The sequence below is a fragment of the Atractosteus spatula genome, chromosome 26, assembly GCF_055471065.1.
Source record: "Atractosteus spatula isolate fAtrSpa1 chromosome 26, fAtrSpa1.hap1, whole genome shotgun sequence".
Lineage (NCBI taxonomy): Eukaryota > Metazoa > Chordata > Actinopteri > Semionotiformes > Lepisosteidae > Atractosteus > Atractosteus spatula.
The window spans coordinates 4,000,676-4,026,380 of NC_142731.1; the positions used below are offsets into that span (position 1 = coordinate 4,000,676).

A 25,705-nucleotide genomic window follows, 5' to 3' on the forward strand; every position below is an offset into this window, starting at 1 on the left:
TGTGTGCAGACAGAAGAGCTGAAAGAATGCTGGAGCTGATCTTAAATGTAGGGGATTCTAGAGCTGGAGGGGGGGTGGGGCAGCCTTCCAAAGTGGGAAAAACTCCACCTCAGAAGTGAAAATCCTCCTTCTCTCGTAGCCAGCGGGGCTTCAGATGGGCTTCAGCAACATGGCTGGGTCTCCTGGAGTCTGTTTTAAATGCAAAGGTTCATGCTTCACTGTTTATTCTCTCAAAGCCAAATATTCTGTCATCCCATAATGGGAACAGAGTAGGAAGCTGCTTTATTTATGACACTCAGTGCATCACTGATTATAACGCGCCCATGTACTGGCTCTTGGTGTGTCACCGCCAGGGTGCGTTTCTGCTGCTCTTGGAGGGAGAGAGAAAAAAACTCTGAGCGGAGCAGGTGTTTCCATACGCTAACAAAATGGGAGAGAAACGGTTCGGGAAAATAATACTTCATTGACGGCTCCGAGCGAGGCGTTACCTGACATGGGGCTTTTGTGACACATTTTATCGCGGAGACGGTTTCGGGATATTTGCAGCAAAAGCGGACACCTGCTGAAACAGGGGTTTAAACGTCACGCTGTCGACACGCGGGTTGAGCTGTTAAACAGTATATATTACTTAATAGCTCTTCATTGCTCCGCTGATTCCAGGCCAGGATTGTTTCACGTGGCTTTGAATCCTCAGTCCCCGGGCTCAGAATGAAAGAAATGGTAGCACTGCAAATAATTCACGCTCAGTACAGCTCCACACCGCAGGCGCTCGGACTAACATTGGGGATGTTTGAGAACAGGGTTAACGCGATGTGCACACCCGCTATTCACGCTGGCTGTCGCCTGGGCGACACGTAGAGATAACGATTTAGGGCGCTGAACGGCAATACAGCACAGCTCCCAGCTTGTGCGGCCAGTGTGTGTGTGTGTGAGGTGTGTGCAAACGCTGACGTCACCTTCGTCGGCTGCTACCGAGCCTCCTTCAAGATGGCGTTACACCTGCTCGTCAGCTGGCGATGAGCAAAACAAAACGTTACACGGAGGGGGGACCGAGCGCGCTGTTTTGTGTTTTTTTTAAACTTTCGTCGCTCTTGACACCTCCAGCTCCAGCATGTCCACCGAGGAGCTGTCGACGTCGGACAGCGAGCCGGCCTTCGCTGGAGGCGAGCGCTGGGCTCCGGTGGGGGCCGTGGCCAGCCCGGAGGACGAGGAGCCGACGGACGGGAAGAGCGACGCGCCGGGACCGCGGTGCCGGGCCGCGTCGTCGGCAGGAGCGGCGGACATGGCGACGAGGCTGAGGAAGCTGCAGGAGGAGCAGGACCTGCTCAACTCGTCGCTCCTGGCCCTCACCTCGCATTTCGCCCAGGTGCAGTTCCGCCTGAAGCAGATCGTCCACGCACAGAGCGAGGAGAAGGAGGGGCTCCTGCAGGAGCTGGAGGAGTTCGCCTTCAAGGGCTGCCCCCACGTCCTGGGCTGCCGGGCACAGGATGCTCAGCTGCTGGAGAACTCGGTAAGCAAAGCCTCCCCCACCGCCGGCCTTCAAAGGGGGCTACAAGTCTCTTCTGACGTCATCAGTCGTCGGCGTCTTAAAAGCCACATTCCCTGCTGGAGACTTCCATAGCAGAAGTAAGATTGCAGCCTGTGGTGAAAGTTAGTCGCCACTGCATGTCTTTCTACGGCTGGAGATATATCTATGTCTTGGAATTTTACGGTAAATGGTTAAAGTAAGTGGGTGCCACGTCAATCATGGAAAAGAAAAAGAGAGCTGATTCAAGTTGCTAAGAAAGCTGTAGGCAGGCCGTCCAGGATCATGACCGGGGAACCGGTTCCCTTTGGCGATGTGTGTACCCTCACCCCCTTCACAGATGGCATTTCTGAGTTTGCATCATTTGTTCCGAAAGTAACACTAAACCACAGAAAATGAGCAATTGGATCAGAACTGCAGCTCTGATGTTGAAGATGATGTTGCAGCATTGCAAGAAGTTACAGTAAGCAGGCACGGAGCACATTAGCCCAGCAGTCTAGGTATGGCACTGACCTTGACACCTTAGTGTACACCCTCAGTAGAGCAGACAGCTCCGCTCTTCACAATGACGTTCAAACGAGGTGTCAAACAGGTTTCTAACACTGCCACGCCTTTTTAGACTTCCACGGTAACCTCAGTGAGCCCTACACAGACAACCCCTTGAGCTGGTGATTCCCTTCTGACACCAGGCTTCACAGCAGACCAGACGTCATTGTAGCCGACGTGTTTGCCTGAGATTTATACTATGAAAATGCTGGAGTAGCAGTCTTAACCTGTTCCAACCTACTGCATCCTGTGAATGTTTTGCGATGCATGCTAAATTGCTAATCTATATTGTCCTTGTTCCACTTGCAGAGCAAAGTTAGCTTTGTTGTGCCCATGTCGTGCTCCTGATTGTGATACAATTAAACCTCATTTTTTTTCTTTTGATTCGCATGCTTTACTTTCAGGAGGAGCTGGTGAGTATGACACTGTCATAGCATGGTGGCCTCTTGGGCATCTTTGTCTGTGATTGCATTGTGAAAGGGGTGTACAGTGGAGTACAAAAGACTGGGAAGAGAGGATATGAAAAGCCTTTATTACTCCAGTAGAGCCAGTAATTGGTGTCTGAAATGACATAACGTTATTATATTTGCCTGATGCAGTGTTCAGAACTGCTGAGATTAAGCATGCAATAAACATGTGATAGAAACACCTTGTGTAGTAAGCCTCAGTGCAGTACAGTGCATAGCTGTTTTACATTTACTTCTACCAGCTTTTGGAGAGTATTTTGTAACATCATTTCATGTCTCACGTTACCGTTCAATCTAAATTTGCAGATTGTCCTCTTTAAGAAATCTGACTTTACATTCTAGAGAAATTGCACAATAAGAAAATTGGTGTGGTTCCTGTTAAAGCTGGAAAGTCAAATCGATGTCTGCGGATATCCAGTGAGATTTAGTTCACTGTTCCCTTTAGTGTTTGTCATTTGTTTTGACACCCGAAGAAGGCTTTAAAGGCAAAACGCTGCGTGTTCCTTATCATCTGTTTTGTATTAATGGTATGATAAACAGTTGTAAGGGCAAATACTCAGCGCATTCGAGAAACAGTAACTTTAGCAGGGTTTCTTGTTTCACAAACCCCATCTGAAGAAGATCCCCCTTGATGAACCTTGAGTCACGACATCGCTCCTTTTAATAAGGTAGTGAGCAGTATGTAGTAGTGGTTGGGGCTAAGAACTGAAGTTATGGGACGAGGAGGGAAGTGTTATTATACTCCATCGCAAATCCAAGAGATCTGCTCCCTTAAGCCAGTTATGTAAATGATGCATTGCTGCTGCCGAGCTGTGCACCGGGGGCTGCAGAGAGAAGACTGCAACGCCTCTGACGGTGTGCCGCCCTGCCTCCACAGAGCGAGAGGGAGAAGAGGGAGCGGCTGGAGGCCCAGAGGGAGAAGCAGAGGGAGCTGATTGTCCAGCTGAAGACACAGCTGGATGACCTGGAGAGATTCGCGTACCAGGAGGGCAGCTACGACTCCCTGCCCCAGTCCATGGTCATGGAGAGGCAGAGGGTAAGAGAGACCAGGGGTTTGTGACAGCGTGGCTGCTTCCAGGACCTTCACAAAGTTCACGATTTTGTGCTTAATTTCACATTTTCTTATCCCGTCGATGAATCTATTTTATTACTGATATTTAATAACTGGTGTGAGAAATTGTGACTGCAGTCCCCTTTAATGGGTATGTATGTTGTATAGCTAAGACAAAGCAAATTGTTGCTTATACAGCTGCAGTATAACGTTCGTTTGTTTCCTTACCACTGGACTCTGGTCTTTCAATTTGGTTTTGCATGGATTTTGGACCGATACCGTCTCAGGAGTCGTGGATGAAACCAGCTCGGGGTGGGGGTTCTGTTTGTCTTTGCCAGGTGATCATCGACGAGCTGATCAAGAAGCTGGACGTGAACCTGAACGAAGACATCGGGAGGCTGTCCCCCGAGGAGCTGCGCCAGAGAGTGGACTCCGCCATCGCGCAGATCGTCAACCCCGCGCGCGTCAAGGAGCAGCTGGTGGAGCAGCTCAAAACCCAGATCCGAGACCTGGAGATGTTCATCAGCTTCATACAAGGTGCTCGCATTGTAGTCTGTCCTGTTTTGGCTTTGGGTACTAAACCTTCTCTTGACTCCTCTCCTAAGAGAATCCTGCAGAAGTGTTTCATTTGTTATAGTATTGCTGGAGGACAGTGGAGGACTAACTCTGGTGTGCCGTCTTATAAAGGCATGTGAACCTCTGGCCATAGTGACGCAGGCCCACCAGTTGTGAATGTGTGTGATTACCATCATTATTTACATACTGCCACCTATTGGCGCACCAGAATTAGACCTCCACCCTACATTCACGTGTACTTTTCAGTCTGGTACGAAATGGAACAACCTGCGAATTTCGTAGTTAATTGCACAAAAACATTACTCCATGCCTGGTGCGTTTACACTTGCTGCCCATCAGGTTTCGAATCACTTTCATGAGTCTTCTGCATCACATTGTCCTTGAAAAAGAAAAGCTTAATCTGGCTGTGAGTTCAGTGTTCTTGTCTGATTACAGATGAAGTGGGGAACCCCCTGCTGCCTGGTAACGGGCAGAGCCAGCCAACAGGATCTGCGAACCCCAACATGAGAGGCCCAGCGGGGAATAGGAAAGGTCAGTTGTGCAACGGCACATCGGTTCGCCTGATGTGTGAGCGTGTTGTTTTGGTTTTGAGTCCGTCTACTTTCATTGCCACACTGAAGTTAGAGTGAGGGGTTTTCACCGTTTGCCCTGACAGCCTCGGTTCATTAATCGGTATTAAGGTTGGCACGGTGGTGCAGTGGTTAGCATTACTGCCTTGTAGCTCTGGGGCCCCAAGTTCAAATCCTCACCACAGTCCAGAGACAATTCTGGTGGGTTAATTGACTTCTGGGAAAACTGGCCCTGGTGTGTATCTGTGTTTGTGTCTGTCTGCCCTGCAATGGAGTGGCGTCCCATCCAGGGTGTATCCTGCCTTGCGCCCTTTGCTTGCTGGGATAGGCTCCAGCTCCCCCGCCACCCTGCACTGGGTGAGAACATAGACCAGCAGTAGATTTCGCAACGTGTTGCTTGTAAAGAGCTTGCACAAGCTTTGGCCAGTGTGACCAGATGTTTCTCACACATCGGGACCGAGAGAGCAGTGTGGACCTGTGTTGTGTGTGTGTCTTTGCTCGCAGTGGACCCGGAGCAGGCCAGGAAGATGCGGGAGACAGGGCTGCAGCTGATGCGCCGGGCGCTGGCCGTGCTGCAGATTTTCGCCGTAAGCCAGTTTGGCTGCGCCACAGGGCAGATCCCGCGCGGGCTGTGGCGGCAGGACGAGGCCGCCCAGGACTACGGGCCCCTGCTGCGGCGGCTGGAGGCCGCGGTGGACAGGGTGAGGCACCAGGCCCTCCGGAGGCAGCCCGTGGAGGAGCACGTCATTAATTACACCAGCGGGCCAGCCTGGGGGGCCCGGGATGAGCTGACGGCCGCTGTGCGCAAGGAGCTGGCCATGGCGCTGCGGGACCTGCTGGCCCACGGCCTCTACGCCCCCTCCCAGGGCATGAGTCTGGTCCTGGCACCCATCGCCTGCCTCCTGCCCTCCTTCAGCTCCTCCCCTCAGACGCTCCACCCCTGGGAGCTCTTCGTCAAGTACTACCACGCCAAGAACGGGCCGGCCTTCGTGGAGTCGCCTGCCCGCAAGCTCTCGCAGTCCTTCAGCCTCCCCGTGGGGGGCGGTGGCGCCGCCACCGTGACCCCCAAGCAGTCCCTGCTGTGGGCCGTCCACCAGGTCCTGCGCGAGCACGACCCCTTCAAGCGCGGCGCCGACTCGGAGTTCAAAGCGCTGGTGTGCCTGGCCCTCAACGAGCAGCGGCTGGTGTCCTGGCTCAACCTCATCTGCAAGGCGGGCAGCCTGGTCCAGTCACACTACCAGCCCTGGAGCTACATGGCCCAGACCGGCTTCGAGGGCGCCCTGCACATCCTGAGCCGCCTCAGTCACCTCAAGTTCCACCTGCCGGTCGACCTGGCCGTCCGCCAGCTGAAGAACATCAAGGACGCGTTTTGACCCCCCCCCCCGGGGGTGATGGTTCTGGCAGCCATGTTGGTGCTGGCACGTCACTAAGAAATGTTGAATTGGGGACCTGCGATGTTACACCTACAGCACGATTCCACTGCAATCACAAAATCAGCAAACGAGTTTTACAGTCGTGGGAGGGTTTGTAACATGTTAATTTTTAGCGAGCCATGTGGTTTACTTACTCATTTATTGCCCACTTTAGAGGGCTCCTGGTCACAGATCTGCCCTCATAATTTTGCCATATCTGTACAGAATGGTTAACATTCCAAAAACACTACCGGGGTTTTTTATATTTACATTCTATATTTTCATGTTGTGAATTTGTTTCTAACTCGTTCTGTATCATTATTGGCAATGCCATTGAAAGCTGACAACCAAAATCAAAGTCCACCGTGATGTATACTTGCCTGTGCAGGGTACTCTGTATGCCGCTCTGAGCCAGAGGTTTCCCCGTTGTTTCGATCTTGAGCTCATCAAGGAGGCGCAGCCCCGGCTCGTGTTGAGCCTGTGCACAGCTGCTCCAACAGAAACCCGTCTTCACTGAAACGTTCTCTTAAGAACATGACTGGTTAAGTCAGGATGGAGTGCTTATACGGTCTAAAAAACCCAGACCCAGACTACCTTTGTTTCAGCAGCATTGAAAAGCATGAAAGTCCAAATGTGGGGGAAAAAAGGAGACGGCAGAAAAGTGGATCATTTCAGGACATCTAAACCTACACACTGTCTGACTCAACAATAACTGTGCAATAGGTCCACATATAGAAGGCATGGTAGCTACATCCAGAATTATCCCTCATTGTAATGGCTTCTTCTGCTTTTTAGCTAATTCTAGTAGTGTATGAAGGAAAGGCTGAAACGCGACGGGCTCGTCCAGTTAAGGTGCTCAGTCTGAATTCGGGCTGTTTCAGGCCTGAGCAGTATGTCTGTCTAACTCGGATTCTCCAAGCAGCACTACTCAGTGTTGGAGGACTTTCTTCCAATTAAATCCCCTTTGCTTTTCAAAACAACTGCGACTCATGCCATTGCCTGCCTCTTATGAGTTTGCATTGATGTCAGTGATACAGGTGCTGCTCCTCCAGTCGATGTGAACTCTCCTGCGTGGCGCTGTGGAGCTGCCTAGCATTGCCAAAATTCGACTGGCTCCGAGACGCGGTGTGTCAGAGGACCATGTGTCCTCCTGTACTGCAGCACTTGTGGCTGTAAAGAAACTGCCGATTCCCCAATGCACTGGTGTAAACTGGAATATACGTTACAATTCGAAATTATGTTTAAAAAAATCTAAATCAGTACTGCAGAGAATAGGAACTCCTTGTGCACTGTAGTGTCATCTGGTTTAGTTCTATGCCAACAAATCTATAATGTCTTCAAAGCTATTGTGGGTCTTAAGAATATAACTGTTTCACGTCTTTTGAGGGACAGGATATCATAGTACTTTTATGCTCTCAGGATTAAAAACACAACTAATAGTAGAAGATTTCTCATAGTAAACCTGAATGTATGACTGCAAAGATCTACAAAATGAGACAATGCCAATGCAACTTACAATTACTAGTCTACTGTGGTATGTATTGCTTGCTAAGACTATTAGAATATAGCGTGCTTAGAAAGCAAACTAAAAACGCTGGATGTAGTTTATATTTTTAGTACCTTATGACAAGAGACTCGATAAAATGAGTTATCTGCACAGATTTTGTTTATGGCTGCTTACTTTTTCTTGTTAAAAATAAGAGATGTGGTATTTTTAATATTAAGGAGTTTAATGTATGCTGTATTATAATTAAGCTGATCATCAAATAGAAAGGATCCTTCTCATTTTAATTTGTCAATTTGGGGGCTGACAGATAAAAAGTAGAACATTTTTATTAATTGCAAAAGGTGTTTATTAATAATGTAATGTATGCATATCACAAAACAGAACTGAATGTACCAATGTAAAACACTGTATGATATAAATCAAGTTAGCAACTCTGCTGAACTGGTAAGCTGTGGTCAAGTGTGGAAACACATGCAGTCCCCTGCACAGTGCAGCAGGGGGCAGTCAACACAGGTCCAGTCAAGGGATGTGCAGTCCTGTTCCTGGAGGGACAGTTTGCCATGTGTCTGTCAAGGCACCTTTAAAGCAGCAGAATTTGAAGAGCTGCTGCTACATTGGTCCACTTAAGGCAGTAACCAGCTCGTTGAGCTCGTTAAGTGCTGAGTTGAACCGCCTCTACAGGATCAAGATTGGAGACCTCTGTTGCAAAATGGTAATTAATCTGTGATAGATTGAGTTGATTTTACTCAGGAATCACTGGCACATATTCTGATTATTCCTCACTCCATGTAACAGTAAGTCTAGAAAGAAAACACTAGCTGAATCAAATCCAGGTGTGCAACTACAGATCTGGCTTGGCGTGTGTATGGAGGGAATGCAGAGAAAATGTCCCTATGCTCTTGTCTTTTGTTTAGCAGAGCTTTGATGAAGTGAGTTTTTTCATGTATATACTGTGACTGCGCTTGGCAGAAAAAGATTGACATTGAAAGGAGACATTGGTGCTTATTTTCCACATGGGCACATTGCCTGCTCCAAAGTAAATGAATTAGGTGGGCAATTTGCCTATACCCTGCACTTGGCCTAAAGTAAAAATACATCTCATAGACATTTTTTTTGCATAGACTGATATCCTTGAAATCCAGATTAACACCGTCAGTCATAGTGAGGAAACCTATATGGTTATACCCAGTTGTCACTGACCCTTTCTTGGTTACGTAGGACAAACTGTTCTAACATATTGCCAGATGTTCCGGCTGCTTGTTAGTGCAAGCTGTGTACTCTTTCGCTGCTGTAGAATTCCAATAAAACCCTTTCCTCAAGAAACTCCATGTTGTTATGTGAGAAAGGAAAGGGTAGTAAGAATACTTCTTTTGGTCCATTACAGATAAAACAATGGGTCTGTGCAGTTTAATTGGATCATTGTGGTTTTTCAAACTGCCTGTCCTAAACGATTTCCTGAGAAGTCTTTTGTTGCTTTACTTGTGTACTTGCAGGAATGGAACATGTTGTGTACTGTAGCTAAATCCAGGAAATGCTTCTGGCCTGTCTGGGTGGGGCATCTTGAAGTAATCTAATCCTGTCTTCATCTGTACCGCTCCTGTCTTCCCAGGAAAAATTTGTTCCCTTAAAAAGTCACAAAATGTATTAACTCTTGAAGCAATTGCTCTTCAAACCCATTTTAAAGCGAGAGTTGACATCTGGAGAAACTGCTGGTTTCTTGGTCTGCCTTTGGGTGGGTCCAGCTGACTCAGTCCATATACAGTCGATATAGTTACCTGGTGCCAAATCCATACATTTGATTTATTTGGAGGTTATAAAGTCGTAATCTGAATGAGCTGCCCTTGGTAAATGAGGTACATGTCGAGCATTACTAGTGGACGTGTGAGGTTATTGTGCCTGTTCCTGGAAACTTAGGAATGACGGAAGGTTTAGCATGACCGCCTTGCAGCGCTGGGGCCCAGGGTTCAGTTCCGGGGGCAGTGTCTGCGTGGAGTTTGCATGTTCTCCCCGTGTTTGCATGGGTTTCCTCTTGGTGCTCTGGTGTCCTCCCACAGCCCAAAGACACTCCAGTGGGAGTGGATGCCCTTCAGTGGACTGGCGTTCCCATCCAGGGTTGATCCTGCCTTGAGCCCATTGCTTGCCAGGTCCAGATAAGGCTCTGCCCCCCCTGTGTGACCCTAAATTGGATAAAATGGTTAGAAAATGGATGGATGGGCAGAAAGTGCACGGGACTTGGAAGAGACGGAATGGAAACGCCTGCCCTGTCTCTCCCTCGTGGATCTGAAATCTCTCTGTGATGTGAGGACAGTGGACTGTCCTCATCCTGGCATCTTTCATTCCAGCTTGGCTATTTGAAGCATCTGGTGCCCATGACCTCAATGCTCTAACCTGGCTCTAACGAAACTCTTAAATCTTGCTTTGTTTAATTGAATGAAGTGTTTGGAAAACAATGTTTTAAGTCCCTATGCGTGCGTCACGAGTTTGACAGAGGAATGATAGAGTTTAGGGCTGGTGTCTTGTCTCTCCATGTCTGTTTGTGATGTTCAAACATCCATCCATCTCCTATCCATTTCATTCTCTAGCTGCGAGCACCAGGTAGGTTACGCCCTGGATGGGACACCAGTCCATGGTGGCCAGACATACATTTTATAAATACAAAATTCTGATGTGTACTTTTTTTGTGGAATTAATCACACGGGTTGTTGAAATTAAATTTATGTATTTATTTTTCTGTTTTTAGTAGAATAGAATTACCTAATGGTAAAGACATTTTAAAACCAACAATTAAAAGTATTTGATTGCTGACAGGCCTAAGTATCATCTCAATACGTAGCAGTGAATTTGGGAAGTCAGTAATTTTCTTAACAATATGTTCTGTTTCCTCTGCCCTGTTACTGCTTCCGACTTCCTTGGTGTCTCCTTTAAGAAGGTGTAAATTATTGTGTGATCTGGTTAAAGCTGTACATGTGTCTAATTTATCCTCATGTAGAGGGGTGTGTATATATCTTTGATTTCAAAAAATATATTTTCAGTAATGTGTAAATGTATTTGATTTGTAGATATGTCTGTTATTTGACTGATAAATGCAGAGAATAAAAATTTCCAACTGTACTTTCCGTCTTTGTACGCCTGTGTTTACTATTGACAGCAATTTCAGATAAGTTTCCTCTTAATTCATTAGCTAGTAATAATCAAACGAGATTGTTGCATTGTCATTGGATTTTTTTTCACTGCAATTGCCTTTTTTTGGAGTTTATAAAAAACCACAGAGCAGATGCCAACATGTCTTGCAGTCCCAGCAGTGCATGTATCTACCCATGGAACTGGATGTTTTAAAAAGAAGGATTGAATGATCACAACAATCCCTTAATCAGCACTATAACACAGTATCATTAAAAGAACAGCGAATCCCGGAACTGCTGTAGCCTCGATTTCGGTATCCAGCCTGTAGTTATGAAACCATCCTATCCTTCAACAGGCGACGGAACTGACGTCACCTCTATTTGGTGTGAAAGGTCATCTTAGGCCCTTAGCACTTCCTTTACTGAAAGCGGCCGCCATTGAGCAACAGCGGTAAGTACCCTTTCCCACACTAAAATCTTCCTGCATCCTTAGAAAATCAACGAAATATCAAAACTCAAGCGGCGTTTTGTGTTAGTTGACACATTGAAGGTTTAGACAGGTGTGGTATTGGGTGATTTACTGGTATTGTTCGAAAGATATAGCACATAAGAAGTGCCCAACTTGTCGGTACCATATTGGTACTGGAATATGGCAGCGTATACAGCCCTAGAGGTTAATTATTCTGTTGAAACTGTTCGGGTTGTCTCTCTTCAGAGGCATGTCACCTACTAAGGTTGTTAATTTAAAAAAACACGATTTCGCTGTGTCTGCGTTTAGAACAGTACAGTGAACGGGCATGCATTGGATTCGGCACAGCCAAATGGCTGGCAGTTCAGACATACTCGGGGCTGTGTGTGCAGACCTTTTCCTCGGCTGCACTGTAGCTTAGGAGCTAATTTCTTTGAAAATGTTTATCTCGGGGCGAAGTTGACGTCTTCGTCAGTCCCGAGTCCTAGACGAAGCATTGGAAAGTCGCTTGTTCTTTTCAAAAGTCTTGATTCCCCGGAGCGCGATGGACGTTATCACTGCAGCTTCATACTCGGGAGAGGAAATAAAGTAAAAGTACAGGTGGTTACTTCCGGACCATTCCAGTAAAATAGAGAAGACGGTGAACTCGTCTGGTTCTTCACGTGTGCCTTGGTGGGTGATGGCTGAGTCGGTCTTTTCCTTCTTGGTTTGCAGACATGGGCAAGTTCATGAAACCCGGGAAGGTGGTCATGGTGCTGGCAGGGCGCTATGCTGGGCGCAAGGCTGTCATCGTAAAGGTGAGGCGGTTCGTGCAGCAGGACACCCGAGCGGGTGATGGACTGATTCTGACCTTGCAGAGGCACCGTTGCCTTCTCAGTTCCTGACACATCCCGGATCTTGGTCTGTATTTTCTTGCCCTGCTTTGACGCTGGGCTGTGTCATCAGCGGCTGTGTTTCTGGGCCTGCTTGATGAGTTTCAGTGCAGTGGTGCTATCGAATTAATTTCCTTAGCTTGAATGGTATTTGACAGTATTGTATATCCTGTAATTTTGAGGAATGCTGTGAAGTATCTACTGGGACAAGATTTTCATTTTGCTATCTTGATAAAATTCCCTTTATTCTATGACTACAGTTTTGCACCATTGCATGTCAGGCGGTGGTGTTCACGGCCGTGAGTTGTGTTCGGTGCACTGCGTCTCCTGCTGCATGGCTCAAGCCCCCAGGCTCACTGTGGTTTGTTTTCCTGGGCAGAATATTGATGACGGCACCTCGGACCGTCCCTACAGCCACGCTCTGGTCTCCGGGATTGACCGCTACCCTCGGAAAGTGACCACCTCCATGGGCAAGAAGAAGGTCGCCAAGAGGTCGAAGATCAAGGCCTTTGTCAAGGTGTACAACTACAACCACCTGATGCCCACCAGGTCAGTGTCTGTCGTGGCAGGGGCAGTCCTGCAGGGATGTCGAGGGCACTGCCAGGCTCTGTCTTTTAAAAGGACTCAGTATTTCTTGCCCCTATGTGGCCATTAGTTTTGCACATCAAGAGTTCATGAACATATAGCATGCAGCAGTGATACAATGTAACATAAGTACAGGACCACGATAGAATATAACAGTTACAAACATCTCTCAATCAGAACTCTTCCAGTACCGTGAGAATAAAAACAATTAGCTGGTAAAGTGTCTAAAACAATAATAAGATCTCTGCAAGATATTGACTGCTTTTAGAGTGTAAAAGAGAGAAATGCTCTCTTCGTATTTATACAAGGGATTTGGAACTTCCTCCTACCAAAATATTTAAGTCCTTTCAGTGTAGGACTTTGGCTGCAGCGGACTCTCTCCTCTTTCAAATGTTTCCATTTACTCCTGTTGACTTTTTTAAAATCGGACTCCATCCTGGAAGAGATACGGTGTTTGCAGTCTCCTTTGAAACCCAGGATTAAAATTGATAATATTAGATGATGGCAAATGCATAAATTCCTTATTGTTGCGGCTTTTAGTTGAACAATCTCCTTTTGTTGAAAGTACTCACTTGCAAATCTATACAAGCACTGTGTGCAAAATGATAAACTCAAAGATCCAGTTGCAAGCTTGTTCTGGAGAAGTGCTGTTTGACTAAAATGGTAAACGAAAATGAACTTGTGGAACCAAGCGGAGACATTTTGGAACAACAGAACCTGCTCTAGTTGACCTACTACCATTTTTTTACCGGTTTGTCTGTGTCTAGAGATGTGCTGCATACCCAGGAATCGGATGCTTGCCCTCATTTGCACCTTTCTTAAGTTCAAAATCAATTACTTGTGACCATTTCAGGCTTGGTATCCATTAAAAATATAATTTCCTGGAATATGTTATAGAGCTGAATTCTGTCACACATTTCCAGTCAAGATCAACTTGGTATTGAAACAATTATGCATGCAAGAGTGGGTAATGAAGTTTTTTTGCAGTACAATTACTGATTTTGTGTAATGTGGTAACAACTTAGACTGTCTCTAAGTATTAAAATGTTTCTGAAATATTTCTCACTGTACATTCCTGCCTCAGTCTTGTGTTTTTGGCTGATGTGATTTTCTGTCCTGCTTCCTGCTCAGATACTCTGTGGACATTCCTCTTGACAAGACCATTGTCAACAAGGACGTGTTCAGGGACCCTGCCCTGAAACGCAAGGCCAGGAGGGAGGCGAAGGTCAAATTCGAGGAGAGGTGAGCCTTCGTTGCCCTGAGATGGTGTTACGATCCCAGTAGTACTAGTGAGAAGTGTTCTCCTGCTGTATTATGTTTTGTAAATGTTCTTAAATATATTCAGTGTTTTAGTGATTTTAAAAACCTTCAATACCTTAAAGCTTTTTTTTCTATCGTGCAATACCGTAATGTACGTTAGAGCTCCAGAATTCAGAATAGTTGCGAGTTCAACAAGGAGGGTTTCCTGCAGTGCTGCGAAGAATAGAAAAGGGATGATTAAAATGTTGTTTTTTTCCCCCCCACAGATACAAGACCGGCAAGAACAAGTGGTTCTTCCAGAAGCTCAGATTCTAAACTTGTATGATTTCATTAATAAATATGTAAAATCCATGGTCTAGTTTTTACTTTCCTGGACTTGTCACACTTGACAACGTGGTGTTTTTGTAAGGAAGGCTGGGGCTGATGAGTACTGGGAAGGGAGTCGTCTGAGGAAATCCAAGGGATGTAGGTAACCCTGTAGGTGATGTTCTTCTCTCTGGACCAGATGTCCAAACCTTTCCCCCAGTATGGTCAAGGGAGATCCTTCTGTTGAGACATTAAACCAAGGTCATTAAAGAATCCCGACCTTCTTGAAGAGAAGGTATAAGATAAGATTACTTTATTAGCCATGTATAATTTCTTGCATTAGGAATTTCTTTTTGCATACCCCAGCTTGCTCCCCATGAAACACACAGGCACACAGATGGAGAGAATCTTGGGGTCAGAGTGCAGGGTCATCAATTTATACAGCGCCCCTGGAGCAGTTGGGGTGAAGGGCCTTGCTCAAGGGGCCCAATGGAGTAGGATTCCTCTGCTGGCCACAGGATTGGAACCGGCAACCTTCCAGCTACAGGCGCAGGTCCTTGGCCACTGTGCCATTGCTCCGCCCCATCTGTTAACCCTGGTCTCCTGGCTCAAATTCAGTCTGGGTTTGTATAATCTACCCTTCCTGTTTTTCACTCTTGCATGTAATTTACTTCACTGCCTGGTTTGTTTGTTGGGGCTGCTGCCACATTCAGGTTATGGTGCTCAGGCCAGCTGTGTGCTGCACTTCAGAGGTGGATGAAATGTGTCGCTTCAATGTGTAAAGTCCTTTGGGGTAGAAAAGCACTATATTGCATGCAAGCAAATTTTTTGTAAAATCATTTTCCTGTGCTGGCGGGCTTCCATAGCACACGTGTTGGGTTTCACATTTCATGGTTTTGTTTTTATAGCAGATCTTGGCTTTGGCCAGGTGGGGCCCCACATTGGTGGTGGAGAGGAGCAGTATGTGAAGAGCATACAAAAACTAAAAAAACAGAGAACTTAATGTGGTCTTTCACTAGTGACTTGTACTAAGGGGATATCCCCATAATGTCCTTCGTTAATGTTACTTTGTCTGAGTTTATCACCCAAAGTGATTTACCAGCCTTTTCCAGTTGCAAGCCCACAGGAGCCTCTTCCCTACAGCTGCCGTAAACTGCTTCACTGGTGGCGCCCGTTGAGAAGTTACAATGTCGGTCGTGGCATGGGTGGCAAGGCCAGTTTAGGGGACTGACGGGCTATACACAGGCCTGCGGAGGGTTAATGGGCGAGGGAGCAGTTGTGTAATTGAGAGGGTGAGTGTAACGGATGTTAAAGGGTACAGTGATAACCCAGGACAACCTCAGTGATGGAACACATGGCTCAATTCCTAAACTCAGAATATGGCCCAGGTTTTGTACAGTAGACATTCCCACACAGGACATGTTCTCCATCAGTTTATGCTGGACACTCCACTCCCCTCATGGGCTGTCACAGTTATTAACCTGGCACCCCTCTCCTCCGAAACATGCAGGGCAAGATAAACCCACCACCGACACTTCCAGACCCGTGCAAAGTCTCAGGGTGGGCTTTAGGGTTACTTGGTCAGCATCTGGACTAGCTCTGCACAGCAATTTGACAGCCTCTGGGAGCCCGATATCTTGCCAACTGTGGATGCCATTCTTCAGCCACTTGCCCTTAGCCCTGCCACGTACTGTATCATGGAGAAGCAGCCTTGGATGATTGAGACACATGTGGTATTTCAAGGACCCATCATTTTGTTCTCTTCTTTTGCTGAAGCCTATATTTATACTCGGGGCTTGCTTACGAGTGCTTTTTGCCGAGTGTGTTTTGGGACTGCATTATGTAAGATATACGTTAAAATGGAGTATATTGATAAAAGACACAATTTTTTTTTTCTGCATTAGAAAGCATTCACTGTAATGTCATGGCATTAGTGTGTTGGAATAATACCGTTCTGATGTAAAATTATTATTGAAGACGTTTAAGGGTCATGGCAAAATACATTTTTAAATTTAAACCTCGCAGTAGCAGCAGTGACCGCTTTAAAAACACGAGCAAATTTTTAAAAAATTGCCGGTGGATTCTTTCAGTTTGTCTGCCATTTTTAGTAAAACGAAAGTGAAAGGAGAATACTTGTTCCTGGACGAAGAACCGGACGGCGAGCAGGCAGAAACGTGAGTCGTAAGTTTGCTAAAGTGCCTCAATTATCATTTAAATTAATAAAACTTAGGTTTGTAACTTTGAATCGAGTTCTAAAGTTTAAAACAACAGTTGTCTCTGATGGCCGTCTTCAAACTGTGATTTAGCACGATAAGGTGGAGCTACTCACGAGTGATATATGACGCAGGAAAACAACATGTTTACTTGTATATTTTATTTATTTTTTTAGAAATTCATTATAAATATAATACGTTATCGCGAAAAAGTGTTACTTTGTAACTATGACTGTTTTTCCTTATATATCAAATACGTTTGTCTGTTTATACCCGTCGAAACGAAAGTCTTTAAATCGAAGTCTGACAAACATTTAAAATGAGTAAAAATCTGGATACAGGTTTCAGAACAGTAGCTCTGAATAATACAGGATTTGAAGTAACATTTAAACTGTAGTCTTTGAACTACTACACCTACTACTGTACAAGGTACGGGTATACGACTTACAAAAATAGTGCTTATTACAGGTACAAGATTCGTGCTATTGTCTAATACTCTAATTTCCGGACCGTAACAAGTCCAAATTAAATGTTTTTTTTAAATCAATCTGCCTTTCTCGAAATTTCTGTGATAGTCTGTAATAGTAAACAGGCGTCTACAGTTCCTTATTAACGTCATGAAGTGCAGGTGGGGCAAAGGCATCTGGCTGCACAGACTGGTGTACTGTGTAACCACAGCATTACAGAACTGTTACAGTAAAAAAGAGTGGTCTTTATAATTACAGAAAGGGCTGTTGCAATTTAAGGTACTTAAGGTACAATACAGTAAATCTGAACTTTATCCTGCACAGCTGAAAGAGGCAAATAATACTGTTAGCTCCGCAGGAAGGACTCTTAACCCACGCTCAGGCAGTGAAATGTTTCTGCACTCAGAGGATGCAAGTTGTTATAGATGGGAGCAAAGCAGAGCTGGTGTCTCAGTGTATCTCTGTTAGGGGAAGCAAAACTGCACAGGTAGTGTCTCCTGCTTTGCTCTGACAGGATGATCGATTAGTGCCTGTTCTTTCTGTTCTGTCCACAGACCTAAAATAGTCCCAGCATCTAGAAGTAGGACATCCCCATTGCCCAGCAATGTCTGAGGAGGTAATGTATGGAAGGAAAGCTCTTTGTGCTGATTACACATAAGAATTAAGTCATAATAATCACGTTTGATTTAGGCTTATAATAGCCTCTTTTATTTTCTTCACCCTAAAAAAGCTCTGAAATGTTCTAGCATAAAACAGGACCTTGCAACTCCAGTCCCCAGGAGCCACAGTTCCTCTGTTTGGTTTTCTTTTGATTGATCTAATTGTTTGAATAGGGAGTCAATTGTGTTTTTGGTTTAAGAACATCATTAGATGCTTCTGGAAAAGCAGGACTCTTGTCCTAAAGATCCCTATATCTGGTATAGGCATGCATGCAAAAATGTTCTAAAAAGAGAAAGATTAAAAAAACAGTGTTCACAGTCTTTATAACTTTCCCGTGTCATCCTGGTCATTGATGGGTATTGCAGATAGGCAAGCAGCTACACTGTCCTTAGTTAAGCTGCGGGACTGTCGTCATCCTGAAATTGCCCAGTTTTCTGATTGAACAGCTTTAGAATGCAGTCAGATACCTATTTCTCATTGCATGGACAATCAAACAGTGTTTGGTCACTTCTTGCTATACAAGGTAAGCAGAGGCTGCCTCCATCTGCCTTATAGTTGTGCCCCAGTTGAATGATTGTCAGGAAAATGGGTTTGATAGGCATCTACTAGATGAATATTTCTTAAAGCTCGTATTACATTTGAAAAGCTATATTGAATTATTCCTTGCACAAATAATTGTATCTTCCAGTTCATAAATGAGTTTGTCTCCTCTGCCACCGTTAACTTAATTTTTAAACAAACATATTAGAAAATAAATTTGAAAAATTCTAGTTTACTTTACTTGGGTAAACCATGTTGTTCTTTCACAAAACACGGTGAAAACTACATGCATTTTGTAGCCGTGGGAAGAGTAACTGATGTGCATTGATGAAAGTGCATTAACAGATCTCCATGTAAGTACCAGTATTGTGTTAAAGTGGTCTACACCTTTTCTACTGCCTGTCTTACAGGACTTCTCCCTGGTTAGTACAGCTCCAGCACAGGGGCTTGATGGCTCTGTGTTATCCCCCCTGGACAGCATCAGGAAGGAGATTGAAAAGTACAAGGTTTGTGCTGTTTGTGACAAAACATACAGAACAGTTACAAGCAAAGGTGGCCAGGTGGCCATTTGGCCCATCAGTCCTCTTTGGTAGTTAGTGGCGAATGGATCTGAGGGTCTCATGTGTCTTTTTCTTGAAAGGTGTCAGCTTTAACAACACTGTGTAGATTGTTCCAATCTCCCACAGCCTTTGGGGTGAAGAAGGGCCTCCTGTTCTCAGTTTTAAACACACAGTCATGTAGTTTGCACAGGACAGGACAGAATCAGCCACGCACTCTCTGTTTTGTTTGACAGCACTGGTATTTATAAAGAAAAAAAAACGGAGCCATAAAGCCTGTGTGATTGTAAAAGTATTTGCACATTTGGACTATTTAGTTTGGTTACTTGAAGCTGATTGATCTCTGGATCTTATTTAAAAACATATTTTCTACTGTAACCTCTTGTATATATATATATTGCACATACATCCATGAATTGACTTAAAGTATGATGACAGGATTGTGCTGTAACTGATTTTTTAAAGCATTTTCACCTCAGATGCACAGTTCATGCTAAACCCTGCAACTCCATGCTACAGCCGCTGGTGTTCACTTTTAGAAGAACAAGTGAACGTGCAACATGGAGAAAGAATAAGCTGATTTTATACCAAAACAAATGCAATTAGATTTCAGGACAATTTGACTATTAATCATATTTTTATGAGATTTTTTATTTTTATTTTGTTGTGTGTGTTTTGCTCTACCTTTAGTATTTATGGTATTCAAAGAGCTCTGTCTGGCTGCAATCTCAAGTGAGCTGCATTTAAACGTTTGTCTGCTCTGGGTTCACTCGTCAGCCATTCCTGCTCTTCACTGTCGGCACTGATTGTCATTCAGGGTAGAATTTGTTCAGCAGCCCTGACCTGCTGTCTGTTTGTCTCTGTGTCCATCTGTGAAGGAGATCTGTGACCAGATAATCACAGACCAGAACGACCTGCGGAATGATAGAGACAAGCTGCAGCAGATGACTGAAGAGTTCAAGTTGCGTTCTGTCAAACTCAAGCAGCAATGTCAGGATGAAGAAGTGGAAAGATCCCTGACTCTTGATACTGGCAAGGTTTGACCGTCCTGTTGACTGTGTTTCTAATTAAAAGAAAACCGAAGCTGGACATCCCCTGTGGCCCGGTCAGTGATAACACTGGGTGTTGCCAGTCAGTGTCATCACCCGGATGCCCAGCTGGGATCCTCTAATGTTATTGTCCAGTCTCTTGAGCTCTGCTCAGTTATCGGAGCTCGTTTCAGCCACAGGTTCCTCAGTCTATTGTGCAGCAGTGCTGCATGGACCTTGAGCGGCGAGGGTGAGTGTGCCCGGTGCTGAGCTGTCCCTGCAGAACAGGGCTTGTAGCTTGTGAAGTGATGTGTGGCTCTGACTGCTGCCTGTGTGGGAGGAGTTCTCAGTCCCACATTTAATTAAAAATTGTCTGTTCCAGACAATTCCAAGATATAAAAAAGAAAATAATTTTCACGGTTCAAGTCTACAAAATAGGTGCATTACATATTTACGCTGTCCTGAAAGTCACAGTAGAAGGCCTTTTTCATAACGAGCAGTAGACTGTGCTGGTGTGAGGGTACGTGGGTCTGCGTGGGGGGAGGGTTTAGGCTGACGGGGATCTGCTCTGTGGTTCACAGGAGAAGCTGGCTGAGCTACAGCTGGAGGAGCAAAAGCTTCAGGAAGAGGCTGAGAGGTTGCAGACTGAGCTGAGACATGTGGACGAAATGAACCAGCAGCTGAAACAGGAGACACAGGTACACTGGTGCAGCCAATGCTAAATCACAGCTTAACTTGACAGCATAGTAAAGAAGAGAGCAAGTGTGATAAGGCTCATTCAGTCACGGTCAAATTCATAAATGGACACAAAAACGGGAGCGCAAAATGAGCAAATACCTTTGATGTGGTTAACGTTTGTTAACACACAGGCTTTACCCTGCTGGAATACAACATTGTATCAATTCCTCTTGTGTATAAATGAAATAATTATTTTCATCATTGTCATAGAAATTGATATTCAGTGTAGAGATACCACCAACTCGGTCCTGTGTCCTGAGACAATCTGAGAAGGTAGCCTAATGTTCCAGAGCTGCGATTCTTACAGGTGACCACTGCAGTGCCTGAAAGAAAAGTGGTTTTCACTGGAGCAACAGGTGAAGAGGGGTCCTCCAGCTTTGACATGAACCCCCGAATTGTGTACCCCATGGAAGGTGGGACGGCACTGATTACCTTCGAGGATGAGGAAGGTGTGACTTGAATAAGAAACCCTTACTGCTGATCACCACAAATACAGGGAGCTAGATCAATTGTGGAAGTAAAAGACATTTGGGAGGTTGCATTTGTCTTGTAGAAATACATCTAGGTATAGTCTTTAGGATTTGTCTGCTGAACTTGAATCCTGCTGGGATTCAGGAAATGTGGTAGCAAGCAGTGTTGCTTTCTTTTTTTATGAAAGTAATGCTTAAATATAAATTTGATAGTTAGAAATATCCTGCATAAACTTCCTTCAACACTGCTGACGGATTAGCGTTTTGGGCAACATATGGAAGACCGAGAAAACCAAATTTGTAGGTGAAAGGTTAGCTTTTTTCACAAACTGGCAGATTTGTTCAAAATATTTTTATATAATTGCATGATGTTCTAAAATACAGTTCTTGGATTAGTTGTTTGTAATGCACTAGCAAAGATCTATGGACAGCTAGGAACCTTTGGTTTATAAAGCAGAGCTCTGTAAACTGCTAAATGGGATGACGTCATCATCACTCTTCATCATGTCTTAGTTGCACAGAAGATCCTGAGCATGAACTACCATGACGTCCAGCTAGAGGAGTGCTCCATTAGGCTGGAGGCCAGGCCGGTGCAGCTGCTGATGCCCAGCTACATTGAGGTACTGTATCAACGCCACACTCCCCAGGCCGACATCATCGCCAGCAGCTCCGTCACCCTGCAGCTCCCAGCTGGCAGCCCACTGGAGCTCAGCAGCTGTGAGCCTGGCCAGTACCTGGATGGGAGACTCCTGGGAAAGCTGAGGCTGCTGCTGGAAGAGGTGTTAGTGAGACCAGTAGGGGGCGCTCATGCTGCGGTCTGTGGGGGGTCCTAATGCTCCAGTATAGCGATGGGGACCCTACACTGTAAAAAAAGGCGCTGTCCTTCAGATGAGATGTCAGACCGAGGTCCTGACTCTCTGTGGTCATTAAAAATCTCATGGTGTTTCTCGTAAAGAGTAGGGGTGTTAACACTGATGTCCTGGCCAAATCACCTCCTGAAAACTACCAATCAATGACCTCTTAAAATCCCCATCTGGTGCACTGTGGCTTATTTGCATTATGCAGATGGGGGTACAGAGTGGTGGTGGAGGGGAGTCCCCATTACCTGTAAAGCACTTTGAGTGGGTTGTCCAGAAAACTGCTATATAAGTGTACAATGATTTTATTATTATTATTATTGTCGTTATCAGTGTCTATCAGTGTGGAATTAACTGCTTACAGACAATATAAGTTATTCTGTACTGCATTTTAATTTTTAATTCGCCTCGCCTGTGTTCAGCTGTTCTGCCGTCAGGCATGAGCGTTTGTCCAGCCCTGCCCGCCCCCGGCGCTGTCTCTGACTGACGGCACCATGTGCCCTTGCTGTGTCAGGTGGAGACGCACGTGTCCAACAGGCGGATCCTGGTGTCCAACCTTCCCAAGGACGTGGAGGAGAGCCGCCTGCTGGACAAGCTGGAGCTCTTCTTCTCCAAGAGCCGGAACGGGGGCGGGGAGGTGGAGTCCTTGGAAATGCTGCACGACTCAGGAACCGTGGTCATCACTTTCCTGGAGGACACCAGTAGGTCACAGGAATGGCTGGGGAGGGAGGGGAGGAGATGGCTGATCGGGGGTCTGCCGGTGGGAATTGTAAGGGGAGGAGAGGTCTGCCAGTGGGAATTTTAAGAACACTTTAGATTAGTGGTTGCAGATGACATTTGTAAATCCTTCATGAATGAAATATATTCCTAAAGTGTTAAGGCAGCGATGTAACTAATCTGTACAGTGGATTAATTGGGTGCTAGTTATCCCTAATTCTGACCACTGCCTAAATCACACCCCTAATTCTTACCTCAGGGTTAGCGGAATGTAATACATTTTGAGAATTGTTTACGGCATCATCAATAATATGTGAATCAATTGTTTAGTGTCAGTTATTAAGGGATGCTCAAAGAATTACCCAGGAATCTTTCCAGGTCAGCCTCAATTCGAACTTATTACATATCTGCTGGTTCCCTATATATAAATGCAATCACCCACCACATTATTTTGTCCGATTAAGCAAATAATTATATCAATTGGAAGGAAAATCAGTAGGTGGCATGGTGGCAGAGTGGTTAGCAGTAGTTGGGGCCCTGGCTTCATTTCCTGGGGAGCTGTCTGTGTGGAGTTTGTATGTTCTCCCCATGGTTGTGTAGGTTTACTCCGGGTGTTCCGGTTTCCTCACACAGTCCAAACATGGTGGGTTAATTAGCTTCTGGGAAAACTGGCCCTGATTTGATTGTGCGTGCCCCTTGATGGACTGGCGTCCCATCCAGGGTGCATCCTGCGTGTCGCCAGTTGCTTGCCAGGATAATCTCTGGCTCCCTCACGACCCTAAATTGGATAAAGTGTTTAGAAAATGGATGGATGGAAGGAAATCGGGAAACCAACGAACTTCCCGAGTTTTTGTTTACACTCCAAAGGAACAAAACACAGAAAACAAACCATTCACTTACTTCACATTTGTCAGTAGCTAAACTCTGCTACCCTTCAGGACTAGACTGGAAGCAAAGATTCACCATCCTTTGTCTTCAGTACAGACATTTCCCTCTTCCTCCTGCCCTCTTAACCTTCCAGTTGCAAAACGCCTGACTGACATGGAAAACCACACTGTGGACCTGCTCGGTAAAAAGTATCGTCTGAGGGTGACTCCTTTCCTGAACGGAAAGATCATGGACTTACAGGTATCGAGCCGAACAAGAATCGTGTGTTTCTGGGGGCGGAGTTGAGTTACTGAAGTTAAGAGTCTCGGAAAGATCATAAATGACAGGAGGTCGTTTGGTCCATCTGGCTTAAATTAGCTGGTAGTTAATTGATCTGAGCTCATTTAGCCCTTTTTAGAAGGAAACGAGTGTTATCAGTTTGAACCTCATGGTAGTTTTTCTCTTTTCAAGACTAGAATCATGACCTGTTAGCCTGTGTGAGTTAAGCCCAAGAATGTATCTGCCCTTTTCTGTAGTGACTCCAGAGCAGCAATGTCTTATATTATCGAGATGAGTAAGGTATAAAGCAGGCTGCCAGCACAGCTGATAATGCTGTTAATATTCAATCTGTGCAAGTCAGCATGTGTGCGAAATGAGAGGCTCCAGTGTTATGAAAGAAGTACTGTTGTCTTAAAAAGATCTGCGCACTGATCCCTGGGGGGGCTGCTGTTGTGGTTAACCCCTGTCCCGTATTCCCCGAAACCCCAGACTCGGGTGTCAGAGTCCCGGAGGACCGTGCAGCTGGTGGGCATCCCGAACATCATGGAGGAGGACAACATGCAGGACAACCTGGAGATCCACTTCCAGAAGAGCAGCAACGGGGGCGGCGAAGTGGACGCCTTCCTCTACAGCCCCCTGGGCAAGACGGCGCTGGCCGTCTTCGAGGAGGACAGCCCCGAGAGCGCGTGAGCCGCAGGGCCCCCCGGCGGCACGCCCCTGAGATATTAAAGGGGGGTAAATTTACCTGGTAGCATCCCCACTTTTGGCACGACTTTCCTCTGGTTTGGTCCCTTGCTCGGTGGGGTCGGACCCTTCTTTTCTTGGGCACCAGCGCAAGGGATTATCAGAGAACCACACCTTTCCCCAGTTCAATACTGCGCGAAGCCAAGGCAACACGCTTGCCACCGCATCGCCACAGCGGGGGTGACGTGCTGAAAAACTACAGGAGGGCGGAAGGAAAGCAAGGGGAAATAACGCGCACGGCAGAGGAAAAGCGTGGTACAACCTTAACTCGGCTCTCGACACTCGACTTCCCTGCGAGCCAGAACACCTTGTCCGAGTTATTTTAATCAAGCTGAGTGTCGCGGGGACATGACCATGTAGATTTATTGTGGAAATATTTCATCAGGGCCGGGCCAGGAGGCGAGGGAAGTGAAGGGAAGGTGAGTTAGTGAAGGCGATCAGGAGTTTATTCCAGTATACCGGAATCTGTGTAATGTTATTGATTTATAATGCGATCTGTTATGCGTATGTATGTACTGTATTGATCTCCACCATTCATATGAGGAACTGGCCCCTGCATTTAATTTTAGAGTTTTTACTACCTTTATTGTGACATCTACGTATGTAGGTGTCTGTTGCAGTTAATAAAAGTAACAACGTAATGGATAGGAATGAAAATGACTTAATTGACATTTTTTAAAGATTTAAGGGTGGGATTACTGGCCTTTTAAAAGAATTGTTGTGTTATCTTCACTGTGCTTCAGACGTTTTGAGCATTCGGTGCTATTCATCTGAATCTAACCGTGTCCTGAAAATGAGCTGGCACAAAGTAATCAGGTTGTTGGTGTAATCCAGAGGTTTACAAATCTAAACAGAAAGGTTTCTTGTTCTTGTTTATATCTTAATGTAGAAATGATTGTCTTTGCAATTCTTTGGATTACAAAACCTATGAACAAAATTTGTAACCAGTATGTAAGATTATTTGACATTGTAATCTAGTGCAAAGCATGGGACTTATAGGAGTATGAAAAATATTAAAAAAGATGTTCTAATTTTCTGAAATTTGTGTTCTTGTCACTGTTTTTGCAAAAGGTTCTGTCAAAGTCTCCACAGAAACTAAAAACTGAAATCAAGCTATTTTCTGTCGGCTCTGTGGTGGGTAAAAAGCGGTCTTCTCCAGACAGGCCTCAGCGAGGCACGTGAAGGAGCTTGTTAGGGGTCTGTTACTATATGTCTGGTGACGCCTCCTCCGGGGTTTTCCTTTTTCCAAGTTTTTCCCCAGTTTCTTCTTCTTGGACCTTAACTATGCTGAATGAAACGTG

At 45.5% G+C, this 25,705-nt stretch overlaps 3 protein-coding genes across 4 annotated transcripts; all 3 read left to right on the plus strand.

The window, feature by feature from the left end:
* Window positions 1-960: 960 nt before the first annotated feature.
* rundc1 (RUN domain containing 1) lies at window positions 961-10,762 on the plus strand. The gene is made up of 5 exons (XM_088906120.1): window positions 961-1,510; window positions 3,416-3,574; window positions 3,928-4,126; window positions 4,601-4,696; window positions 5,239-10,762. The coding sequence occupies exons 1-5, from the start codon at window positions 1,112-1,114 to the stop codon at window positions 6,105-6,107; spliced, it is 1,722 nt and encodes a 573-aa protein (XP_088762246.1). The 5' UTR covers window positions 961-1,111; the 3' UTR covers window positions 6,108-10,762.
* Window positions 10,763-11,137: 375 nt separating this feature from the next.
* On the plus strand, window positions 11,138-14,312 carry rpl27 (ribosomal protein L27). Its single transcript, XM_088905996.1, has 5 exons — window positions 11,138-11,226; window positions 11,959-12,041; window positions 12,496-12,665; window positions 13,833-13,943; window positions 14,228-14,312. The coding sequence occupies exons 2-5, from the start codon at window positions 11,961-11,963 to the stop codon at window positions 14,274-14,276; spliced, it is 411 nt and encodes a 136-aa protein (XP_088762122.1). The 5' UTR covers window positions 11,138-11,226; window positions 11,959-11,960; the 3' UTR covers window positions 14,277-14,312.
* A 2,057-nt stretch (window positions 14,313-16,369) lies between these two features.
* Window positions 16,370-25,445, plus strand: ifi35 (interferon-induced protein 35). 2 transcript variants are annotated; one of them, XM_088905998.1, is made up of 10 exons: window positions 16,370-16,441; window positions 17,502-17,563; window positions 18,558-18,653; window positions 19,583-19,741; window positions 20,314-20,430; window positions 20,778-20,919; window positions 21,454-21,560; window positions 22,312-22,498; window positions 23,536-23,642; window positions 24,150-25,445. In XM_088905998.1, the coding sequence occupies exons 2-10, from the start codon at window positions 17,552-17,554 to the stop codon at window positions 24,348-24,350; spliced, it is 1,128 nt and encodes a 375-aa protein (XP_088762124.1). In that variant the 5' UTR covers window positions 16,370-16,441; window positions 17,502-17,551; the 3' UTR covers window positions 24,351-25,445. The 2 variants fall into 2 exon arrangements, with proteins under 2 accessions (XP_088762124.1, XP_088762125.1); XM_088905999.1 differs by having other exon boundaries at window positions 16,381-16,448.
* Window positions 25,446-25,705: the final 260 nt, after the last annotated feature.

What these genes read in the sequence shown, in the direction of transcription:
- ifi35 (XM_088905998.1), top strand. An exon ending in AGGAGATTGAAAAGTACAAG is followed by an intron (nt 18,654 to 19,582) that starts GTTTGTGCTGTT and finishes CCATCTGTGAAG; the next exon opens with GAGATCTGTGACCAGATAAT. An exon ending in GAAAGATCATGGACTTACAG is followed by an intron (nt 23,643 to 24,149) that starts GTATCGAGCCGA and finishes CCGAAACCCCAG; the next exon opens with ACTCGGGTGTCAGAGTCCCG.
- rundc1 (XM_088906120.1), top strand. Translation starts at nt 1,112, where the DNA reads ATGTCCACCGAGGAGCTGTCGACGTCGGACAGCGAGCCGGCCTTCGCT. An exon ending in GTTCATCAGCTTCATACAAG is followed by an intron (nt 4,127 to 4,600) that starts GTGCTCGCATTG and finishes GTCTGATTACAG; the next exon opens with ATGAAGTGGGGAACCCCCTG. An exon ending in CCCAGCGGGGAATAGGAAAG is followed by an intron (nt 4,697 to 5,238) that starts GTCAGTTGTGCA and finishes CTTTGCTCGCAG; the next exon opens with TGGACCCGGAGCAGGCCAGG.
- rpl27 (XM_088905996.1), top strand. Translation starts at nt 11,961, where the DNA reads ATGGGCAAGTTCATGAAACCCGGGAAGGTGGTCATGGTGCTGGCAGGG. An exon ending in AACCACCTGATGCCCACCAG is followed by an intron (nt 12,666 to 13,832) that starts GTCAGTGTCTGT and finishes CTTCCTGCTCAG; the next exon opens with ATACTCTGTGGACATTCCTC. An exon ending in AAGGTCAAATTCGAGGAGAG is followed by an intron (nt 13,944 to 14,227) that starts GTGAGCCTTCGT and finishes TCCCCCCCACAG; the next exon opens with ATACAAGACCGGCAAGAACA.